The sequence below is a fragment of the Eptatretus burgeri genome, chromosome 13 (genome assembly GCF_056783735.1).
Source record: "Eptatretus burgeri isolate ZD-2024b chromosome 13, Ebu_testis_v1, whole genome shotgun sequence".
NCBI lineage: Eukaryota > Metazoa > Chordata > Myxini > Myxiniformes > Myxinidae > Eptatretus > Eptatretus burgeri.
This window is the reverse complement of record NC_140973.1, coordinates 14,816,776-14,839,415: the sequence shown is the minus strand read 5'-3', so window position 1 is coordinate 14,839,415 and position 22,640 is coordinate 14,816,776. Positions and strand designations below refer to the sequence as shown.

The window sequence follows — 22,640 nt, the reverse complement described above, 5'->3', positions numbered from 1 at the left end:
GAGAGAGAAAGAAAGAGAGAGAAAGAAAGAGAGAGAAAGAAAGAGAGAGAGAGAGAAAAGAGAGAGAAAGAAAGAGAGAGAAAGGAGAGAGAAAGAAAGAGAGAGAAAGAAAGAGAGAGAAAGAGAGAGAGAAAGAAAGAGAGAGAAAGAAAGAGAGAGAAAGAAAGAGAGAGAAAGAAAGAGAGAGAAAGAGAAAGAAAGAGAGAGAAAGAAAGAGAGAGAAAGAAAGAAAGAGAGAAAGAAAGAGAGAGAAAGAGAGAGAGAAAGAGAGAGAGAAGAGAAAGAGAGAGAAGAGAGAGAGAGAGAGAGAGAGAGAGAGAGAGAGAGAGAGAGAGAGAAAGAGAAAGAGAAAGAGAAAGAGAAAGAGAAAGAGAGAGAGAGAGAGAGAGAGAGAGAGAGACATTGATGAGCAGGATCTGCGAGCGGCAAATTTGATGGGTCGAAATGGTGTAAAATGCCATAATATTTTGTCCAAAGAATGCTAAACGAAAGGTTTCTGAAAGTGCCAAAAAGGCGATTTGTGCTTTAGTGTCCAAGCATATAATTCAATTGAAATAAGCCTGGTGTTGGCTCAGTGGTTAGGGTGGTGGTTTGGGATACGAGGGATCCGAGGGTCCTGAGTGGGTCCTGAGTTCAAGCCCCGTCGGCTGCTGAATTAATACACCATTGGGTTGATTCAGCCTGTCATCCTTCCGAGGTCGGCGAAATGAGTACCAGTTCCAGTGTGTGCACTGGTAGCGGGGCACTGCATCAGCGACACAGTCGCGCTTCAAGAAATGATAGCTATCCCAGCAGCTAAGCTGCCATACAACAACCACCACCACCACCAATTGAAATAAAGTTAAGATTTTAAATGTTGAGAAAAACATTTTTTGGAAGTTTACCGCTGTTGATGCACAGTCTTTTACACCACCTTATTGAGTACATTACATTAGTTCTTCGTGCCTGTTGTTTGTGTACTTTATGACGTCCTTAAAAACGGTAAGTTTCTTGTTTGGAATGATTTTCAGTTTTATTTGACTACCAGGCAGGTAGACAAGAGTAAAAAATTATTATGTCACTCCTCTCTGCGCAAGTGCGATCGGGACGAATCCAAATCCAAAATACTGCAAAACTTCAGGTTCGTTTTCCGATTCATGTTCAAAAATATGACATTCAATTAAAATCAGGTTCATAACTCAATCATTAAAAACCTCGATCATAAATTGATGTGTGTGGACAGAGAGACGGATAAAGTAGTTGGTGTTTTGTATGCAGTCTGTGGCAGCTGGTTGCATCATTTCTGAAAGCGTTGCTGTGCCGCTGATGCAGTATCCCTGTTACCAGTAAGGTGGTACTCATTTTGCCAACCTCAGAAAGATGACGGGCTGAGTCAACCCACCTGATGTTATTTCAACAGCATGACAAGGGCTCAAACTCAAGAGCCTAAGATCGTAAGCCAGCCTGCTTAACCGTGAAGCCAACGCGAGGCTACAGACCAAGTAAACCAATTGCTTCACCCTGCTTTTCACGTCACACATGCGGAGTAATAACTCTTAACTGCAGAGCGTGCGGTACCTTTTTGTTTTTATTATTGGGTCAAAACTTGCAACCACCTGTTGATTTTCACACGCCTGAAATCACATGCTTGGTCGTGTGAAGGATGTGTTACTCGGTTTATAATGTCCAAGTCCTTATGAAGATCATCCCAGGTCACAGCAGGGACTTGTGGGAGCATCATTATTTAAAGAGGAGCAGAAAAAGCAGCTGGGGAAACTTATTTAGCCACACCACTCATTGGATGCCAACACGGCATGACTCGCTACACCAAATTCACCAACTGACAGCAACATGAGGTAGGCAAGCCAGAGAAGTACATCGCAAATTAGTTGAGCACAGTTGCAATCATTTTGATTAGAGGGTTATGCGAGCTGTGCTGGACAGCAGGTAAAATGTATTATTTACCGAAGTAGAATTACATCGTGGTACAACATCTTATACCTACTCCAAACCCCATTACCCGTACATCCTGTAAGCAATATATCTGTACTTTGTTATTATTCTCGTTTTGGCATGCTGAATGTATTTTATGAATGCACCGAATGCCAAGAAAAGACTCCTGTTGATATTCCACTGCAGAGAAACAAACTTTGACTTCCTGCCATATGCACAAAGCAGCAATGGGAGACAAAAGTGTTTTAGGTTTTGGATTTTGCTCAAATGCAGCGTGAACTCATGGGATTGGTTACACGAAGGCCGTTCAAGGTTCAATTGGACCTTTCATTGTATAAATTTACACTGTCCATCCTGAGCAACTTGTATACATCAAAGCATTCTGGGTAAAGTCAATATGGCAGGCAACACGTGCTGTGAAACAGCTAGGTCATCACGTTCATGCTCAAGGAGAACATAAATAACGCTGAATTCACAGGAGGCCGACCGTCTGCACGATTTGGTGTTGCAATTCTCTTTTTGTTTTTCTTCTACAAGAGCGAGGCTCACGGTCAAGCAAAGGTTAAATCTACGTGGGGTAGCGGGACAACAACTGGGCACGGCCACAAGATAATAAAGAACAAGAAAAGATGACAGAGAAAAGGAGAGGAAACACTGAAATTAGTGAGTAAGAGGGTTGGGTGAAGAGGGGAAATAAATATCATGAGTCAGGATGGGGGATGACATGAGGTGGTGGTGCACTGTGGCCTGCTTGAAGCCTTGGAGGAAGTGGGAAAGAATGGCCTCGAAGCCAGTTTCATGGATGACAGAAGCGAGGAACAAAGGAGTTGTGTGCTGTTAGCCTGGATTTTGGAGGTTTAACTAGGAGAGGGTTACTGAAAGAACACATGCATCCTGTAGTTGCTGGGGAGGGTTTGAAGTCTGAGAGCACAGGGAGCAATATTGGACAAGAGGCGGTAAAAACACAGAGAGCAGAGACATGTCTGCTATATGAAAACAACAGATGTTATGCTTCGGCCTTGTTATGGGAGACTCCAATAATGTTGAGAGCCTTAGATTCCAAAGAATGCAGGAGACAAATGTGAAGCTGGGGCACAAGCCCAGAGTGGAGAGCAGTACCTCAGTAAGCTATGGACAAAGGTCTTGTAGACTGTGAGTAGCTCTGATTTTCCAAGGAAAGACTTGGATTGACATTGGATGCCCAGTCTGTGACTGGCTTTGGAGGCCAGATTTATGGTGTTCATTCCAAGAGAGAGGTCATGGTTGATGGTGAGTCTTAGAAGTTCAAGAGACTGAACCTCTAACCAGTGTCTGTCCATAGAAATGTATCGGTGGGTTAGTTTGATTATCCTTCCAGAGTGACAGGGTGAGACAGTGAAATTTTCTAGAGTTCAAGGACATGTTCCATCTATCAGATCAGCATCTAATAAATTCCAAATCAGCAGAGAGTGATGCAGCTTCAGTCTATCCAGCAGTGGGGATGGGGGTACTGTACAGTGTACAGCACAATGTGAAGTCTTCTGCAAAAAAGCAAGAGCAGGTTTTCCAGAGCATCGATGACGTCATTTATATGTAAATGAGGAACAAGACTGGGCCGAACACACTGTGGGAAACTCTAAACTCCACAGGGAGAGGAAAGGAGAGGGTCTCTGATAGTAACATGTTGACTGTGAAAGTGGAGGAAGTCAGAAATACATGGAATGAAGGCATCCTTCTATTGCATAGGCAGAGAGTTTAGCAAGCAAAGCAGGATCCCAATCTATGTCAAAGGCCCGATATATGTCCAAGGAGAGGGTCCTAACCTCTAGTTTGAGAGGAGCAGCCATTGCTGAGAGAGGGGCAGCAGCACGTCGAGAGTTGAGTGCCTGAGACGCAATCCAAACTGATGTTCAGCGATCAGACTGTTTAAATTTTAAAAACAGGAAAGACTTGACATTAGCAGCGATGATGAATTCCAAGACTTTGCTTGTAATTGAAAGTAAAATCACTGGCATATAGTTGATAGGATCTGTTCTTGCACCCTTCTCGGAGATGGGAGTTATGCTTGCTGACTCCCAAGCCAACGGGAGGTAGCCAAACGAAAAGGACAGACTGAATATGGCAGACAAAGGGAAGCAAGAAGGCAGAGTGCAGAATTTTAGAACATGGACACTGATGCCACCTGTGCCCATTGTTGAAGCAGGGTCACGGCTGGACGGAGCTTGCTCTGCCTTCTCGGATGAGTAGGATACAAAGTCCAGCATACAGTGGATATGAGGGAGTAAGATGGAGACAGAACAGCATCAATTGAGTCGACGAGATTTGGAGGAAAACACAGAGTTTAGACATTCTGCCTTATCTTGGGAAGAGTCTGAAATAATGCCATTTGAGGCGATGGACGTGATGAAGAGGAAACATTCACCAGACTTGACAAGATGCCAGCATGAATCAGAGGAAGGAGATAGGTTGGAGAGTTCAACCTTGAGATTTGCAAGAAGGTATTTTCTGGCATGCCTCAGGATAGACACACACACTTGTTGTGAGCCTTATGGAATCAACTGGTCTTTCATAGAGTTGTGTTATGTTTAAATGGTACACTGATGTGAAACAATGGCAATAAATCCATATAAGGTAATCTTGAGAATTCTCAAATGCAACCACTTGGAGTCAATCAAGGAAACGTATTAAAAGATTGGGAACAGATAATTTTGGAGAAACACCGGATTAGTAAACGTGAAACTGCAAAATAATGTGACGTCAGTGTTGGAAACGTGAAAACAATCATTAATTACCTCCGCCACCCAAAGTGGATGGAGGTTATGTTTTCACCCCTGTTTGTTTGTCTATTTGTCTGTCTGTGAGCAGTACATCTCAAAAGGTTTTGAAGGATTCGGATGAAATTTTGAAGGCAAATTAAGTTTGTGACAAGGATGAACTGATCAGATTTTCGTGAAGATCCGGTTCCGGATCCAATAATTTTAAAAGTGATTCTTCACCATTGAGAGATGGGGCCAAAAATGAAATGTAGCACGATTTCTCAAAAAAGTTGTGGACGGATTCGGACGAAACTTGGTGGACACGTTGGGTGTGTGACAAGGTCAATTTGATTCGATTTTGTTGAAGATCTGAAACAAGATCTGGATACGAGAATTATTTAATTTTTAAAGTGATTCTTCACCATTCAGAGATAGAGCAAAAATGATATATCGCATGATATTTCAAAAATGTATTGGGCCTGATATGTTCTCATGGATCAGGCATTGTGTGGCGGAGGTATGCGCTCTACCGACTGCCCTTCCAGTTTCATATGGTTTTTTTTAGTATGCATTTTAAGGACATTCTAATTGTACGTACTTTGTAGATGTACTCACATTCTAATTGTACATACTTTATAGACATACTCGGTTGATAGATGTACTTGGTGCCGTTTGTGGCCTACTTTAGTACATTCAATGCAGACAAACAGACAGATCGAAATGCAATACACTCTCCTTCGGTGAGGGTAACAAACGATCCTTGTTTATGTGTTCATTTTCTCTGAGGTGTATATATATATATATATATATATATATATTAATGTACAAAATCGAACTATGACTGGCCAAGTCATAATATTGTTTGTGATAAAAGTAGCACGGCTTTTACAATTGTACTTCTGCCATTAAATGTACCATGACTCAGATATTCGGATAGCCCCCCCACAAAATATAAAAAACACATACACACACATAAAACACACACACTCATAAAACACACAACGCTCAACATAAAACAAACACAAACACACAAACAGATAAAACACACACACATAACACACAAACACATAACCATGTAAAACACACTCTCACAAACACACTCATAAAACACAAACATAAAACACAAACACACTCACACATAAAACACTCACACACACAAAACACACATATAAAACACACACAAAACACACATAAAACACAAACATAACACACAAACAACACACAAAACACTCACACACTCAAAACACACAAACACAACACACACACACAAAAACACACACTCAAAACACACACACAAAACACTCACACACTCAAAATACACACATAACATAAAACACATACACTCACAATCACACTCATAAAATACACACTCACCTCACATAAAACACACCCATAAAACACAAACACACACACACACATAAAACACACACATAACACAAACACACACACTCACATAAAACACACTCATAAAACACTCACATACACATAAAAAACACACACTCATAAAACACACAACGCTCAACATAAAACAAACACAAACACACAAACACATAAAACACACACATAACACACAGACACATAAAACACAAACACACTCAAACATAAAACACAAACACACTCACACAGAAAACACAAACACACTCACACATAAAACACTCACACACACAACACACTCACACACAACACACACATAAAACACACACACATAACACACAAACAACACATAAAACACTCACACACACAAAACACACACATAACACACAAACACATAAAACACACACACTCACATAAAACACACACACTCACAAACACACTCATAAAACACACTCACCTCACATGAAACACACACATAAAACACACACACATACACACACTCACACATAAAACACACACACTCACATAAAACACACACACATAACACACAAACACATAAAACACACACTCACAAACACACTCATAAAACACAAACACACTCACACATAAAACACACACACACAAAACACATAAAACACACACATAACACACAAACAACACATAAAACACTCACACACTCAAAACACTCACACACTCAAAACACACACACATAAATAAAACACACACACTCACATAAAACACACACACTCACATAAAACACACACACTCACATAAAACACACACACTCACAAACACACACTCACCTCACATAAAACACACACATAAAACACAAACACACACACATAAAACACACACACTCACAAACACACACATATAACACCCTCACTCACAAACACACACATAAAACACACACATAAAACACACACACTCACAAACACACACATAAAACACACACACTCACAAACACACACATAAAACACACACATAAAACACACACACTCACAAACACACACATAAAACACACACACTCACAAACACACACATAAAACACACACACTCACAAACACACACATAAAACACACACACTCACAAACACACACATAAAACACAAACACTCACAAACACACACATAAAACACACACACTCACAAACACACACATAAAACACACACACTCACAAACACACACACACTCACAAACACACACATAAAACACACACATAAAACACACAAACACCAAGTTCAAGAAACACAAACGCTATTCGAATTCCACAGCACGTACAAGCATAGTGAGGGCCTATCCTTTCCAACCTGAGACCGAGGCCATTAAGGTACTGCCCGACAATCCGCACCACATCGCGCTCCCTCTGCGACAGGCAGTGCGCCTTCTTCGCCGGCACCTCAAGGCCGTCTCCATCCCCATCCGCATCCCCACCGTTCTGTATCGTTAAGTCGCTCCCGTTTCCCGCAACCCCATTGGACTGCATGGCCGCGAACCCGCTCTTCCTCCGCTAGGCCGCCACCGATGCCTTTGTTTTGCCTCGTGACGTCATCACAACACGGATTGAGCTCGAACGAGCTTTGCAGCGTAAATAAATGAATAAATGAATCGGTCTATCGGTTACATTCTGTCTTCAATACACATGTTTCTTTGTTCGTTTTTCTTGATCGCCAACCTTATATAACCTCAGGTCTCTGCAATGTTCATCAAAATTAATCGCCTCTGCAAAAAAAAATCAGAACATTTTATATACGAGCAGCGGTGCATGGCGTTGCCGGGCAACGTTGGGTTCCTCCTCCCACCCCACCACTTCCCCTCCCTTCGGACTCCCATCCCCCCTCCCTTTCCCTGCGTTGGCTTTGGGGCTTCCCACCCTCTCTAGGGACGTGTGGTGTGCAGTGCAAAAATGCAACTTATCTCCACAGCCGACTTGTAATACCCAATGCCACCACCACCGGGTGGTGTTCCACGATACACATTTACGAAGAGAAGTATCATCAACCTTCCCCCGTGACTAAGGATGAAGCCAAGTAGCCCATGTTCAGCACAAGGTCGAACTTGGTCCACGTGCCGAGTTTGGTGGCAATTGGCCCAGTAGTTTTGGCGTGATTGCTCTTACACACAGACAGACAGACAGACAGACGACACAAAATGACAATAATAGTAAAGTCAAAATATGGAAAAATTGCCACGTACCCCCCCCAAAAAAATTTCAAGAAAACGCTTTATGGTATTTATCTTTTCTATTTACATCGACAGAACAACATATCAAAAATTGCCAAAAATTGGACCAAAATAAAAGGTCTAGATGTGAGGTTAGAAAAAGATGGCAGCCAATGTAAGAACATCTCATATGTACTCATATCTGGTGAATTGAACACTTTCTAACCACTTTAACCCTTTGAGATTAATGGGGGGGGAGGGATAATACGACTTTCAATGAGATAAATACATCCGAAATAAATAAAATCATGCAAAGAAAATTGATTATAATTTCATTGTAGAAACTCGGACACTCGGTAGAGCGCATACCTCCACCACGTAATTCTTGATTCACGAGAACATATCGGGCCCAATACATTTTTGAGATATCATGCTATTTATTGTTTTTGGCCCAATCTCTCAATGGTGAACGATTCATTTAAAAATTCTAATAGTCGGATCCGGATGTGGATCTTCACCAAGATCGAATCACTTCGTCCTTGTTTCACACCCAACCTGTCCACCAAATTTCATCAAAATCTGACACCACAACTTTTTGAGATATCCTGCAGACAAACAAACAAACAAGAAGAAGACGTCGTGCAGAACATGACGCTTGTAAAATCCAGAAAACTATTTTGACCTCAAAAACAATTGGTGCTTGAATTCGTTGACGTGAAATATAAATACTCTTCAAATTTTAAGTCAATCGGATGAAAATTGAGGATTTTAGAAATACCTCCTTAGTTGTCGACCTTGGGCCTATGTTGACCTTTTGGTCTACGTTGACCTCAAAAATAATTGGTGCTTGAATTCGTTGACATGAAATATAAATCCTTTTCAAATTTCAAGTCAATCGGATGAAAATTGAGGATTTTAGAAATATCTCCTTAGTTGTCGACCTTGGGCCTATGTTGACCTTTTGGTCTATGTTGACCTCAAAAATGAAAAACCAATGTCACCTGCAGGGTGACCCGTATCTTGCCAAAAGGTGACCATGTGTGACTTCTTTAAGGTCACACTGAGGTGAACAGAGCTGCTATCCACCAGGAGCGACTCCTTGAGGAATATCTGCCTACAAGAGATTCCGATGAGAATCGTTCCACAGAGTAACCATGAAAAATATTCTTTTGCCTCATAACGTCACCAAATGACATCATAATGTCTCAAGCTTGACATATCTAGAAAGCACTCATCGAGGTGTTCAATTTGAGGTACTACACGATATGGTTCCTAAAACTTGAAAATTTGACCTTGGGGTCAAATATGTTTGACCTCAGGCGCTAACCTTGAAGGTCAAGGTCGATCACAAACAAACACTAATCAGCTGAGCGCTAAGCCATTGACTACATTCCCACAAAGTTTGGAGATGATTCGATCAAAATTACTCAAAAAATAAGGGTTTCGTCTACCTTGATGCTTGACATTTTTGTGACCTTGACCTTGACCTCAATAAGTCCGTATGGTTAAGGGTATGTCTCCAGGACTCATGCACATGTACTATCAAAAGATTTTGATAAGAACTGAGGAAATAAAATGTTCATGAAAAATCCATTTTTGTTCGTCATGACGTTATCAAATGACGTCATAGCGTCAAACTTATTACAGATCTGGAAAGCACTCATCAAGGGTTTTCATATGAGGTATTACACGATATGGTACCTAAGATTTCAAAATTTGACCTTGGGGTCAAAATATTTCGACCTTAAGCACTAACCATGAAGGTCAAGGCCAATTGCCACCAAAAACTAATCAGCTGAGCACCAGACCATGAACTATATTCCCATAAAGTTTGGAGATGATTGGATTAAAATTATTCAAAAAATAAGGGTTTCGGTGACCTCCATGATTTACCGCAAAGTGACCTTGACCTTGACCTTTATGTGTGCTGAAGGGTATTGTAATAATACGACGATATGTGTACCCACAAGAGTTTCCGATGAGAATTGTGCTCTACAGAGTGATATAAAGGTGAAAAATCCAATGATTACAGTCAAACAAACAAACAAACAAAAAAAACTTACCAAGTAACAGATCTTGCAAAAACGAAGTTTTGGCAAGATAATAATTGGTGGTTGAATTCGTTGACGTGAAATATAAATCCTCTTCAAATTTCAAGTCAATCAGATGAAAATTGAGGATTTTAGAAATAGCTCCTTAGTTGTCAACCTTGGGCCTATGTTGACCTTTTGGTCAATGTTGACCTGAAAAATAATTGGTGGTTGAATTTGTTGACCTGAAATATAAATCCTCTTCAAATTTTAAGTCAATCGGATGAAAATTGAGAATTTTAGAAATCTCACCTAAGTTATTGACTTTTGGCCTATGTTGACCTCCACCTTTTGACCTCAAAAACAATAGGCTTATGCAAAACTCTACCATATGCCAAACTATACCAGGTGGTGATGTTTCGTGAAGATCGGTTGAAAATTGTGACCTGTAGGTGACAAACAGACAAGCCGGTAGGCGGACGTGGGTAGTCGATCAAGTTGAATTTAGTCGTTTTTCAGCCGTTACTAGCCAACAAAAGCGTCCATAGCAACGGTTCGTTCTCACACATAAGTAGGACATACCATGAACCTACCATACCAGTTTCATGTCTATCTGACTCAGTCTCTGAGATATAACGAACTTCGTTTTTTTATTGTTTTCGACCAGGGTTCATTCAAAGTCTATCTTCTCCGACAGTTTTCATAGGATCAGGCTGGAAATTTTTGACATGGCTGAATGTACTGCCCACAGTCGCTCGTGGCCCGATTTTTGATTTTCGGAAAAATAAATTTTTGAGATTTTTTTGAAAATTTCAAAGGTCCGTTGCTAGGCAACGGATGGGTCCATAGCAACGGTTCTCATTTGCACACAACTAGGTCATGGTATGAACCTACCAACCAAGTTTCATCGAAATCACCATTGTACTAACGGAGCACTGGACCGAACAGACAGACATACAGACAAGCCGGTAGGTGACATGGCTGCTCGCTCTAGATGGAAAGCTGGCCGACGCGACTAGCCGATATTCATGTACATGCGATCAATCAATTTAGCACAATAAATATGATTATGACAGCCCTCTTAGTTTGTGCCCAGAAACCCGCCTTGTGAAATTTCAGGCATGTTTCCAAAGAGACTCCAACAAATGGCAGCCCTGGTAATTCCATTTATCTATTCGCTAAATATTTTATTTTTTTATATGATGCTGCAAGAAATTCTCCTTGGGCACAAAAAAAAACAGGTCCCTCGGAGGTCCAGTTTCGGAGGTATTGATTTTTTTGTACAGTCCACAATAAGTGTACGATATACGATAAAGTATTTTAGCTGTTGCTAAGCAACGGAGGTGTGCATAGCAACCATTCATTTTTGTGTACATGCTCGCCACATTGTACACATTTCACCCAAGTTTCATCAAAATCAGACTCTTTCTCTTAGAGATATTCGCAATTAACTGTTTCTGAAATGTTCGACATGAACTCACCCAAAACCTATCTCCTCCTACAAATATTTTTTGTTAGGGCTGCAAATTGGCATGAAGGGAGCTCGATAGATTGCGCGCAGAACTCTAAGCTTCGATTTTTCGATTTTTTTTTCGATTTTCTTTTCGATTTTTTGAGCACTTTAAAGGGCCGTTGCTCAGGCCCGGGGTCCCATATTCGAAAGCATACGATTCCCAGAAATATTGGTCCTACCTACCAAATTTCATTGGAATCGGTTGAGTGGTTTAGCCCCTAGGCTTGACCAAAGTTTTGCGGACAGACAGACAGATGGAAATTCCCAGAATAAGGGTGCTCTAAGAGCAGCCAACAGACAGACAGACAGACAGACAGACAGACAGAACAAAATCGACTGACCAGTAGACTTGAAAAATATTCAATTTAGTAAGTAACAAACGGACAGAAAGTGGTGAAAACATAACCTCATTCACCTTCGGTGACGGAGGTAATTAATTCATGACTCAAAGGGTTAAGTGTAAAAATTATCTCGACGTATCATTATTTTAGTAAAGTTATAATTACTGATGCTGACAAAACTATCCATTGTGACGTCATGACGTCATTGATGCTAAAACCTCTTTTTTTTGTTTCAGATCACGAACACCAACACACAGGGACAAGATGTACTCGGCCAAAATTGCCACAAAGCTTGAACAGCATTGTCCATTCTCGGATGAGGTGACCCATCGCAACATCATCACAGGGATGAATGCTAACGAGGATGTAAATTAGCAGGACCTTTTCACTGTTGGCAGAAACACAGTTAAGTGAAGAAAATGGAAGATCTGTCCATTTTTAAAAACAATCTGTCTTCTCATATTCGTACAAGCGAAACACTGCAGTGAGGACGCGAGCATCAGCCCGGGCCATCAATGTCACCGAGGATCGCACCATTGATCCAGCACTGTTATTTCAGAGGTTCCTTGTGGAATCCCAGTTGGGAAATCTGTGCCTAGATGAGGTAATGAAATATGAACTTTCCTCATATCCACTATCCTTGTTTGAAGCAAAGAATCGTGTGCAGAAGCCAGAAAAAGCACAACTTCTGGACGCTATACGATGGCATGTTACTTCGTCAGAAGATGCTGTTCTTCAGTCCATTCCAAAGACTGATCACTACGTTATAGATGGTGGTTCACTTCTACCTCGACTGAAATGGACCGAAGGCAACACCTACAGCTCAATTCCCGACACCTACGTGTCTTTCATGTCAGACCTGTACGTCGATGCCACCGTTGTCTTTGATCGATATGATGGAGGACCAAGTACAAAGGACAATACGCATCGGCGACGAAGCCGAACTCTGGTTTCGAACAAGGTCAACATATCGGATACAACAATAATCGTTTGGAGAACAAACAGGACCTCGTCCACTTGATCTCTGAACACTTGCGGCAGTAAGACTGTCACATCATCCAAGCTGAAGGAGATGAGAACTTGGACATCGTGAAAGCATCCGTCACAATGACATCCTACAATTGAACAACCCTGATCGGAGAAGACACAGATCTGCTGGTACTGCTGCCGTATCATGCATCTACGAAGGACTGCAAGGACCTGTTCTTTCGGCCAGACAAGGGGAAACCAAATGTTTATAACATCAAAGTTCTGAAACGGATGCTTGGTGACGATGAGTCTGCTCTGATCTATTGTTTGCCCATGCCTTCTCCGGATGCGACACTATTTCGAGAATCTTTGGGGTGGCAAAGAAATCTGTTTTCCAAAAAGTCATCAAGGATGAATCTGTCTTGCGTGCCTGTTCACAGGTCTCTTGCGCACCAATGGTAGATCAATTTACTGGAGAAACCACTGGTTGCAAGGCGATGGTGTCCTTGTTTGACGGAACCCGATCTGACTCTTTCGCGGCAGCAAAGACCTTCGTGACACCCGGAAGACTGCCTCCAACAACCTCGGCCACAAACCTTCACTCATGGCGGACGTACCCACAAGTCATGGTTTGGATGGGCAAGGACGACGGCATGGACCATACTGAATGGGGCTGGGACGTGCAAGGGGACAAACTTATTCCACTCATGATGCATAAGAGCCCTGCGCCGGACATTCTGCTCAAAATGATCCACTGCAACTGCACTACAGGATGGAGCATACTGAAATGTAGCTGTAATAAACATGGCCTTGAATGCACCAGATCCTGCGGACCTTGCCGAGAAGGGAACTGCGGTAATGTGGCTTCCGGATCCGAGCCAGTTTCAGATGATGAAAATGAAGACTAAATGTTCAGGGAAGGTACGTTGGAACATATGCTCTACAGTTCGAGACTAATTTCTCGAGGATAGACTGTGGAACTTACTTTGGCATTTCGAAGTATTTTAGTCAGTTTTTGTTTTTTTTTGTTAATCGTACTTATTTATTTTTACTAATGCCATATTTAAACACTTTCTGGTAGTCAATTTTTTGGAAACTTTTAATATGTTGTTCTGAAGGCCTAATAAAACAAATAAAAATACCATAAAACGTTTTCTTGCAATTTTTTGGGGGTCATGGTCCCACTATTACGAGAAGAAAGATATATGAGGGCGAGTTGAAAAGTACATAAGTTTTTCCCGCCATTTGCTGCGAAGTTTCGTGATTCTGACAACGACATGTCTCAGTGCTATGTTTGTCAAGATGGCAGAGGGCTAGCAAGTGTCAATCATTGGAGATGAGAGCTGGGATGACTGACTGGAGATGAGATGATTGCAGATGACCGGAGATGAGAGCTGGGATAACTGGCTGAAGATGAGATGACCGGAAATGAGAGCTGGGATAACTGGCTGAAGATGAGATGACCGGAGATGAGAGCTGGGATAACTGGCTGAAGATGAGATGACCGGAGATGAGAGCTGGGATAACTGGCTGAAGATGAGATGACCGGAGATGAGAGCTGGGATAACTGGCTGAAGATGAGATGACTGGAGATGAGAGTTGGGATGACTGACTGGAGATGAGATGATTGCAGATGACCGGAGATGAGAGCTGGGATAACTGGCTGAAGATGAGATGACCGGAGATGAGAGCTGGGATAACTGGCTGAAGATGAGATGACTGGAGATGAGAGTTGGGATGACTGACTGGAGATGAGATGATTGCAGATGACCGGAGATGAGAGCTGGGATAACTGGCTGAAGATGAGATGACCGGAGATGAAAGTTGGGATAACTGGCTGAAGATGAGATGACCGGAGATGAGAGCTGGGATAACTGGCTGAAGATGAGATGACCGGAGATGAGAGCTGGGATAACTGGCTGAAGATGAGATGACTGGAGATGAGAGTTGGGATGACTGACTGGAGATGAGATGATTGCAGATGACCGGAGATGAGAGCTGGGATAACTGGCTGAAGATGAGATGACCGGAGATGAGAGTTGGGATAACTGGCTGAAGATGAGATGACCGGAGATGAGAGCTGGGATAACTGGCTGAAGATGAGATGACTGGAGATGAGAGCTGGGATAACTGGCTGAAGATGAGATGACTGGAGATGAGAGTTGGGATGATTGTCTGGAGATGAGATGATTGCAGATGACCGGAGATGAGAGCTGGGATAACTGGCTGAAGATGAGATGACTGGAGATGAGAGTTGGGATGACTGACTGGAGATGAGATGATTGCAGATGACCGGAGATGAGAGCTGGGATAACTGGCTGAAGATGAGATGACTGGAGATGAGAGTTGGGATAACTGGCTGAAGATGAGATGACCGGAGATGAGAGCTGGGATAACTGGCTGAAGATGAGATGACCGGAGATGAGAGCTGGGATAACTGTCTGAAGATGAGATGACTGGAGATGAGAGTTGGGATGACTGACTGGAGATGAGATGATTGCAGATGACCGGAGATGAGAGCTGGGATAACTGGCTGAAGATGAGATGACTGGAGATGAGAGCTGGGATAACTGGCTGAAGATGAGATGACTGGAGATGAGAGTTGGGATGATTGACTGGAGATGAGATAGCAAATCTTGTCAACTCATCACCTTCTCTTCTGCCAATAGCAAACAGGGACAGGTGTTCAATTTTGTTTGCTCAATTGCAATATTTTTCTCACCAGAGTCCATTTACCTCATTTCCTTAGAACACACCTTGACATTGGGTAACAATATGATGCCGATTGTTTTGTTGGCCAAACTGTACACAGTATTCTGATTGAGATTCTGATGGACCATCCATACTCTGTTTCAGAGCGTCGGTGCTGCCGAAGCAGTTTCTTGGTGTCGTGCTCTGCTCGGTGGTTTGCCATTGCCTTCATAGCAGTAGTTAGGGCAGGATTTTGGAAATTTTTTGCCATCGTGCCGGGGATAACTCGCCTCTACTTTGCAAAGGACACCTTGGGATCTTTAACGTCCACCAACGAATGCTGGCAGACGGGACGTCCGTTTAACATCAATCTGAAGGATGGCACATTGATTGATGAATCACCATGCCTGAGAAACACCAGGATTACGGTTTATTGCTGGGTCGGGATTCAAACCCAGGATAGACAGCTTAGAGACGAGTGTGCGTACCGATATTTTGATATAAGGTGGGAGGTGATACGGGATATCCATCCACTGGGACCATACTCTGTGCAGAGCGTTGGTGCTGCCTAAGCAGTCTCCTTGGCTATTGGGTACAATCCTGGACGGGTCGCCACTCCGACACAGGATACCAGCAAGCTGGCACTCATTTTGCCGACCTCGGAAGGATGACAGGCAGAGTCAACCCCACATGGTATTAATTCAACAGCCGAGTGGGATTTGAACTCAGGATCCTCGGATCCTAAGCCCACCACCCTAACCATTAAGATACGGGATATGAAGACACGCTATATGTCGCTTCAGGTCATATAAGGGGGGAAGATGTTAAATTTACACGCCATATGTCGCTTGCGATCATATAAGGGGGGCAGATGTTAAATTAGCATGCTATATGTCACTTGTGATCATATAAAGGGGAAGATGTTAAATTAACATGCTATATGTCGCTTGTGATCATATAATGGGGGAAGATGTTAAATTAACATGCTATATGTCACTTGTGATCATATAAAGGGGAAGATGTTAAATTAACATGCTATATGTCACTTGTGATCATATAATGGGGGAAGATGTTAAATTAACATGCTATATGTCACTTGTGATCATATAAAGGGGAAGATGTTAAATGAACATGCTATATGTCACTTGTGATCATATAAAGGGGAAGATGTTAACTGATGTGATATTAACATGTTAGACGTCATTGTTGACTGGTACAGGGAGCTGTTACTTGATATTATTTTAACTCGCTATGTGTCACAATTGGTTTGTATAAGCCATAAGGGGACGGGGAAACACGATGTTATATTGTCATGCGAGGTGGCGCTATTGGCTTGAACTCGATTTGTCTGCTTGAGGTCTTAAGTGCTTTGATGAGTCGTGACTATGCTCTGTTCCAAGCCAGACATTCAACCTGTTGTCCTGTAATTCCAGTTGACCATGATTCTTTGCCACTGATGGCAATGCTGACCATGGACACGTAACACACTGGATGGTTTCGAAAGGGAACTGATCATGAAAACTCTCGTGACCAGCAGAGGATGCTGCCTGCGTATGATGTTTGACTAGGTTGTGTCCGGATATTAAAATGTCTGCTCTCTATTCCGCAGATTGTGGTGTCAGGGTTGTTGGGATCCTTTTTGATGTCTTCAATTTGCTTCTCAGAGCCAGGGGCAATTGCAGGCACCAATCAGAGAGTTACCTCTGAGAAATGCAGGTAACAAAATTGAGATTTGTTACCTGCATGGTCCGTGAGCATCAGTTGCGGCTGTACGGACATGTGGCTCGTTTTCCTGACGCTGATCCCTCTCACCAAATTCTCTCTGCGAGAGAGTCTCGTGAGTGGAGGAGGCCAATGGGCCGACCACGTGCCTCGTGGTTGCAGCAGGTTGACCATCATCTCAAGGAGATGGGGATGGGCCTGGCATCTGCCTGGGGGATGGCCAGACGGAGGCCCCTGGAGTACCGGCGGAAAGTGGACGCAGCGACGCGCTGTTCTGGCACATGCTCCCATACCTGACCTGACCTGATATCTCAAAAGGTTAATAGACGGATTCGGATGAAACGATGTGAACATGTTATGGGTGTGAAAAGGCCGATTAAATTAGATTTTGGTTCAGGTCCGAATCCAGATCCGGCCTATCAGTGGGACTTGGGTAGAAAACGTAAACTGGTCAGCCTGGTGGAGGTACGTGCGCTCTACAGTAGCCGTTCTAATTTTCTTCTCGTGATCACAGAGCTCGTTTGTTGATCACTAGAGGGATTATGACGTCACAATGCAAATTGTACATGCTGAGACGTTTTAATTGCAACTGTTGCATTTTGAGCACGAGATAAAATTCACAACATACTTCAATGCATGCAATTCTACTTCATCCGTATTTGAAGTCCATTTCAATTTAACAAAAAAAAAAAAACATTTATCCCTTGAGAATTAAATAAAATTCAGTTTGAACGTCAATGAAAATTCAACGATACTCACACTACTCAGGAAGGCAGTAGTTGTTTTTTGTCTTCCTTTCATGGTAGTTTTATTCGCTCAAATCCGTCAGATCGCTTTCAAGCAGCTCCGAATTTCGAGCAGTGTATAACACAAATGAGTTGGTCTTTCGTCTTACAGTTTTATTTATTAATGACGTTTGAGTGACTGATATTTGTAAACAAATAACCATGTTTATATATGTAAAAAAAAAAAATCGACGTTGAAAACAATATAAGAGAAAAAGGCTATTTTCATGAAGACATTAAATACATTAACGATCCGATGAGATCGCATTCATTAGTCAGATCTCAGACGAATGCCAATTATTTTTAAATTTTGGCCCCATTCGGATTATCAAAAGCACAAATAAACGAAACTTTCAAAAGAAATCACCAAACACCCGACAGAAGCAAAATGACGGGAGGTTAAAGATTTCGACAAAGAAAATGAATGAAGAAGAGGTCAGGTCAGGTCAGGTATGGGAGCATGTGCCAGAACAGCGCGTCGCTGCGTCCACTTTCCGCCGGTACTCCAGGGGCCTCCGTCTGGCCATCCCCCAGGCAGATGCCAGGCCCATCCCCATCTCCTTGAGATGATGGTCAACCTGCTGCAACCATGAGGCACGTGGTCGGCCCACTGGCCTCCTCCACTCATGAGACTCCCTCGCTGAGAGAATCTGGTGAGCAGGATCAGCGTCAGGAAAACGAGCCACATGTCCATACAGCCGCAACTGACGCTCACGGACTATGCAGGTAACAAATCTCATCCGAGTCTCTCTCAGCAACCGCTCGTTGGACACAAAATCCGACCAGCGATAGCCAAGGATTCTCCGAAGAGACCTGGTACCAAAGGAATTAAGTCTCCGTCTCAGATCCTTGGTCAAAGTCCAAGTCTCGCACCCATAGAGCAAGACTGGAAGTACCAAGGACCTGAAGACTCGGACTTTCGTCCTCCCGCACAGGTACCGGCAGCGCCACACCCCATGATCCAGTGAATCCATGACTCCCTAGGCCCGACCCAGACGTCTATTGACCTCCAGCTCACAACCTGCGGAGACATGAATATCACTGCCAAGGTAAGTGAATCTATCCACGACCTCAACATCCTCACCACAAACAGACACAGACAGGACAGCAGCATCCAAGATGTCACCGAAAGCCTGGATCTTTGTTTTGACCCAAGAAATCCGTAATCCCAACGGCTCCGACTCCTCATTCAGCACCTCGAGGGCCCCCAAGAGGATATCTAAAGTCTCCGCAAAGATGACTGCATCATCTGCAAAATCAAGGTCCGAGATCTTGACATTGCCAAACGATGCACCGCAACTTGATCTCTCCGACATCCTCCCTAAAATCCAGTCCATACAAGTGCTGAAAAGTGTGGGGGCAAGTACACATCCCTGACGAACTCCAGTAACAACTGGAAATAAGTCAGAGGCGGTACCACCACACTTCACAGCACTCTCAGTACCAGAGTAGAGTTCAGACATCAGATCGATCAGTTTCGGTGGCACCCCACGAAGACCAAGAATCCTCCAGAGGACATCCCGATTCACTGAATCGAACACTTTACAGAGATCAACATAGGCTGCAAGCAGCCCCTGCCGAAACTCTCGTCTGCGTTCGGTGAGGACACGAAGTGCAAGGATACGGTCAATCGTTGACCTCTTTGGTGTAAAGCCTGACTGCTCTGGACGCTGGTGCTCAAGCAGATGGTGGCGAACCCTATCAAGAATTATCCGAGCAAAGACCTTGCCCGGCACTGAGAGCAGCGTCACCCCTCGGTAGTTGTTGCAGTCTTGGCGATCACCCTTCCCTTTCCAGAGAGGGACAACAAGGCCCCTCTTCCAGTCAGTTGGGATGATGCCTGTGTTCCAGGCAGAGCACAAAACTGCATGCAACGACGCGAGTGCAGCATTTCCACCAGCCTTGAGAAGTTCGGCATGGATGCCACAGATCCCTGGAGCTTTGCCCCGTTTCAACTGGTTCACCGCAGCCCGTGTTTCCACAAGCGATGGTGGACCACAGTTGATTCGAGGGTCAGCAACAGGGATTGTAACACCCTTGACGTCCAACTCGACAGCTGGGGGATCAGCCTGGTACAACCGCTCGAAGTAACCGGCCCAGCGGGCCTTCACTTCAGACTCCTCTGTCAAGAGCCTACCACTCTCTGCTCGAACTGCAGTGCTCCGAGGGATGGGCTTGGATGAACGTAATGCGCGAATTCCCCTGTAAGCGGGACGAGAATCACCTGTCCACAGGTGATGCTCTACCCCTCACAGATTCCTTGCACATAGGCCTCCTTGTCCACCCTCAGTGCACGTACAGTTTTACGCCTCAGCTCCCTGAACAGCTCAGCTCTGCCATTCAGCCTGGCCCTGCGACTCTGGTCAATGGTATCCAGTGTCCCTTGAGAGACAAAATTCTTCTTTGCCCTGCGGTGAACTCCAAGGCATCCACCGGCAACATCAAGGACGGTGGTCTTGAAGGTGTTCCACAACTCTTCAGTACCCACCAAAGCACCCAGACCCCCCAAGTGTCCACTCAGCCTGTTCGCAAACTCCTCAGCTACTCTCTCATCCCTGAGCTTGGCAACATCCAGCCTAGGCTGGGATGGTACCATTCTCCAGGATTTAAGGTGCAGCTTTAGAGTTGCTACAACAAGCCTGTGGTCAGTATTGAGGAACTGAGCACTCCGGTAGACCCTGCAGTTCTGGATCATCCTCCAACGACCGTCAATGAGGACATGGTCAATCTCCTTTGCCACACCGCCAGCGTTGGAATACCAAGTCCAGCGATGAGCTTGCGGGCGCTGAAACCATGAACCAGCCACCCTAAGTCCATGACTTCTTGCAAAGTCAAGGAACTTAGTGCTATTCTGGTTCATAGTTCCTGACCCATGGGGACCAACACACACCTCATAACCATCCCTATCAGTTCCAGTCGATGCATTGAAATCCCCCAAGACTAGAAGTGTATCTTGTCTGGGGCACTGATCAACCACAGACTCGAGTGTGGCGTAGAATGTATCCTTCACGGTGAGATCACTCGCCTCAGTCGGAGCATAAACAGAGACCAGGGAAATGACACCTAAGGAGTGACGAATCCTTAATCTCATAATACGCTCGTTGACCGGTGTTACCTCAATTATCATTGGGGTCAGCTTATTGGACACAGCTACAGCAACTCCTTGGGTATGGTAACCATCAGAGCGACCAGACCAATAGTAGGTGTAACCACCCACCATTATCTCGCCGCAATCCGGTCTCCGAACCTCAGAGAGAGCTGCAATCCCGATGTCCAAACGCTTGAGCTCAGATGATAACAGAGACAGGTGATCATCCTCTCTTAGGGATAGGACATTCCAGGCACCCACCCGAAGGGACCGCCTCAGGTTAACCCAAGGAGACCGCCGTCTGGTGGACGACACCTCAGCACCACTCCGACACACTCTCCCGCAATCTGACCCAGGGATGTTACCCCGTGGTTTCCCTCCTATCAAAGATTGGGGGTCCCGAAGGCTTTGCCCCAATCCCATCATCCGGTGAGCTGCCCTGCGAAGGGAAGCTGCACAGGAGGTACTCCCACGGAGTGGGTTTTCAGATTTTTTTGCGTTTTTGCGTTTTGCGGAATGAAGCGTTTTACGGTGGCTGGAGTGCAAATCCTGCCACCAACCTCCTAATAAGAAGTAACCCAACTGCAGGAGGACGTCTGCAGACACAGTTGGGCACTAGATCTGGATGGCCGTTGGCTCACAAGGAGCTCCTCCGCCCTTTGACAGGTTTTGTTTTTAATCCTGCTGGGTGTCCATATCCAAACACCCTCCTCACCAGAAAACCTGGTGGGGGAGACGGTTTAGTCGCCGACAACCCGACCATGAAACAGGTTAGTACAGGTTTACATGGTACCTGTAGCAGGTCACAGATCGAACCTGACCTGACCTGACTCCAACTCCCTGAAGAAGAGGTGGCCTCAAAGAAGAAGAAGAAGAAGAAGAAGAAGAAGAAGAAGAAGAAGAAGAAGAAGAAGCAGAGGAGATGAAGAAGAAGAAGAAGCAGAGGAGATGAAGAAGAAGAAGAAGCAGAGGAGATGAAGAAGAAGAAGAAGAAGCAGAGGAGATGAAGAAGAAGAAGAAGAAGAAGAAGAAGCAGAGGAGATGAAGAAGAAGAAGAAGAAGAAGAAGAAGAAGAAGAAGAAGAAGAAGAAGAAGAAGAAGAAGAAGAAGACGAGGAGTCAGATAGTTAGGGAAGAAGAAGAAGAGGAGGCAGATAGCGAAGCAAAATGATGAAGAAGAGGAGGCAATAGCGAACGAAGAAGAAGAAGAAGAAACCGAGATTGAAGAAAGATGATGAAGAAGAGGAGGCAGATAGCGAAGCAAAATGATGAAGAAGAGGAGGCAATAGCGAACGAAGA

The 22,640-nt window shown here is 43.9% G+C and overlaps 1 protein-coding gene across 7 annotated transcripts in view; it reads right to left on the bottom strand.

Moving 5' to 3' along the window:
• LOC147013898 (WD repeat-containing protein 26-like) overlaps positions 1-7,730 on the bottom strand; it is a 56,326-nt gene extending 48,596 nt beyond the window's left edge. For 2 of the 7 annotated variants that reach the window (XM_085851227.1, XM_085851230.1), the window contains exon 1: positions 7,351-7,725. In XM_085851227.1, the coding sequence (XP_085707353.1) occupies positions 7,351-7,526 (176 nt within the window). In that variant the 5' untranslated portion in view covers positions 7,527-7,725. Of the gene's footprint in view, positions 1-7,321 lie in introns of all 7 variants that reach the window. The other 5 variants (XR_015050558.1, XM_085851232.1, XM_085851229.1 and 2 more) reach the window with 5 other exon arrangements.
• Positions 7,731-22,640: the final 14,910 nt, after the last annotated feature.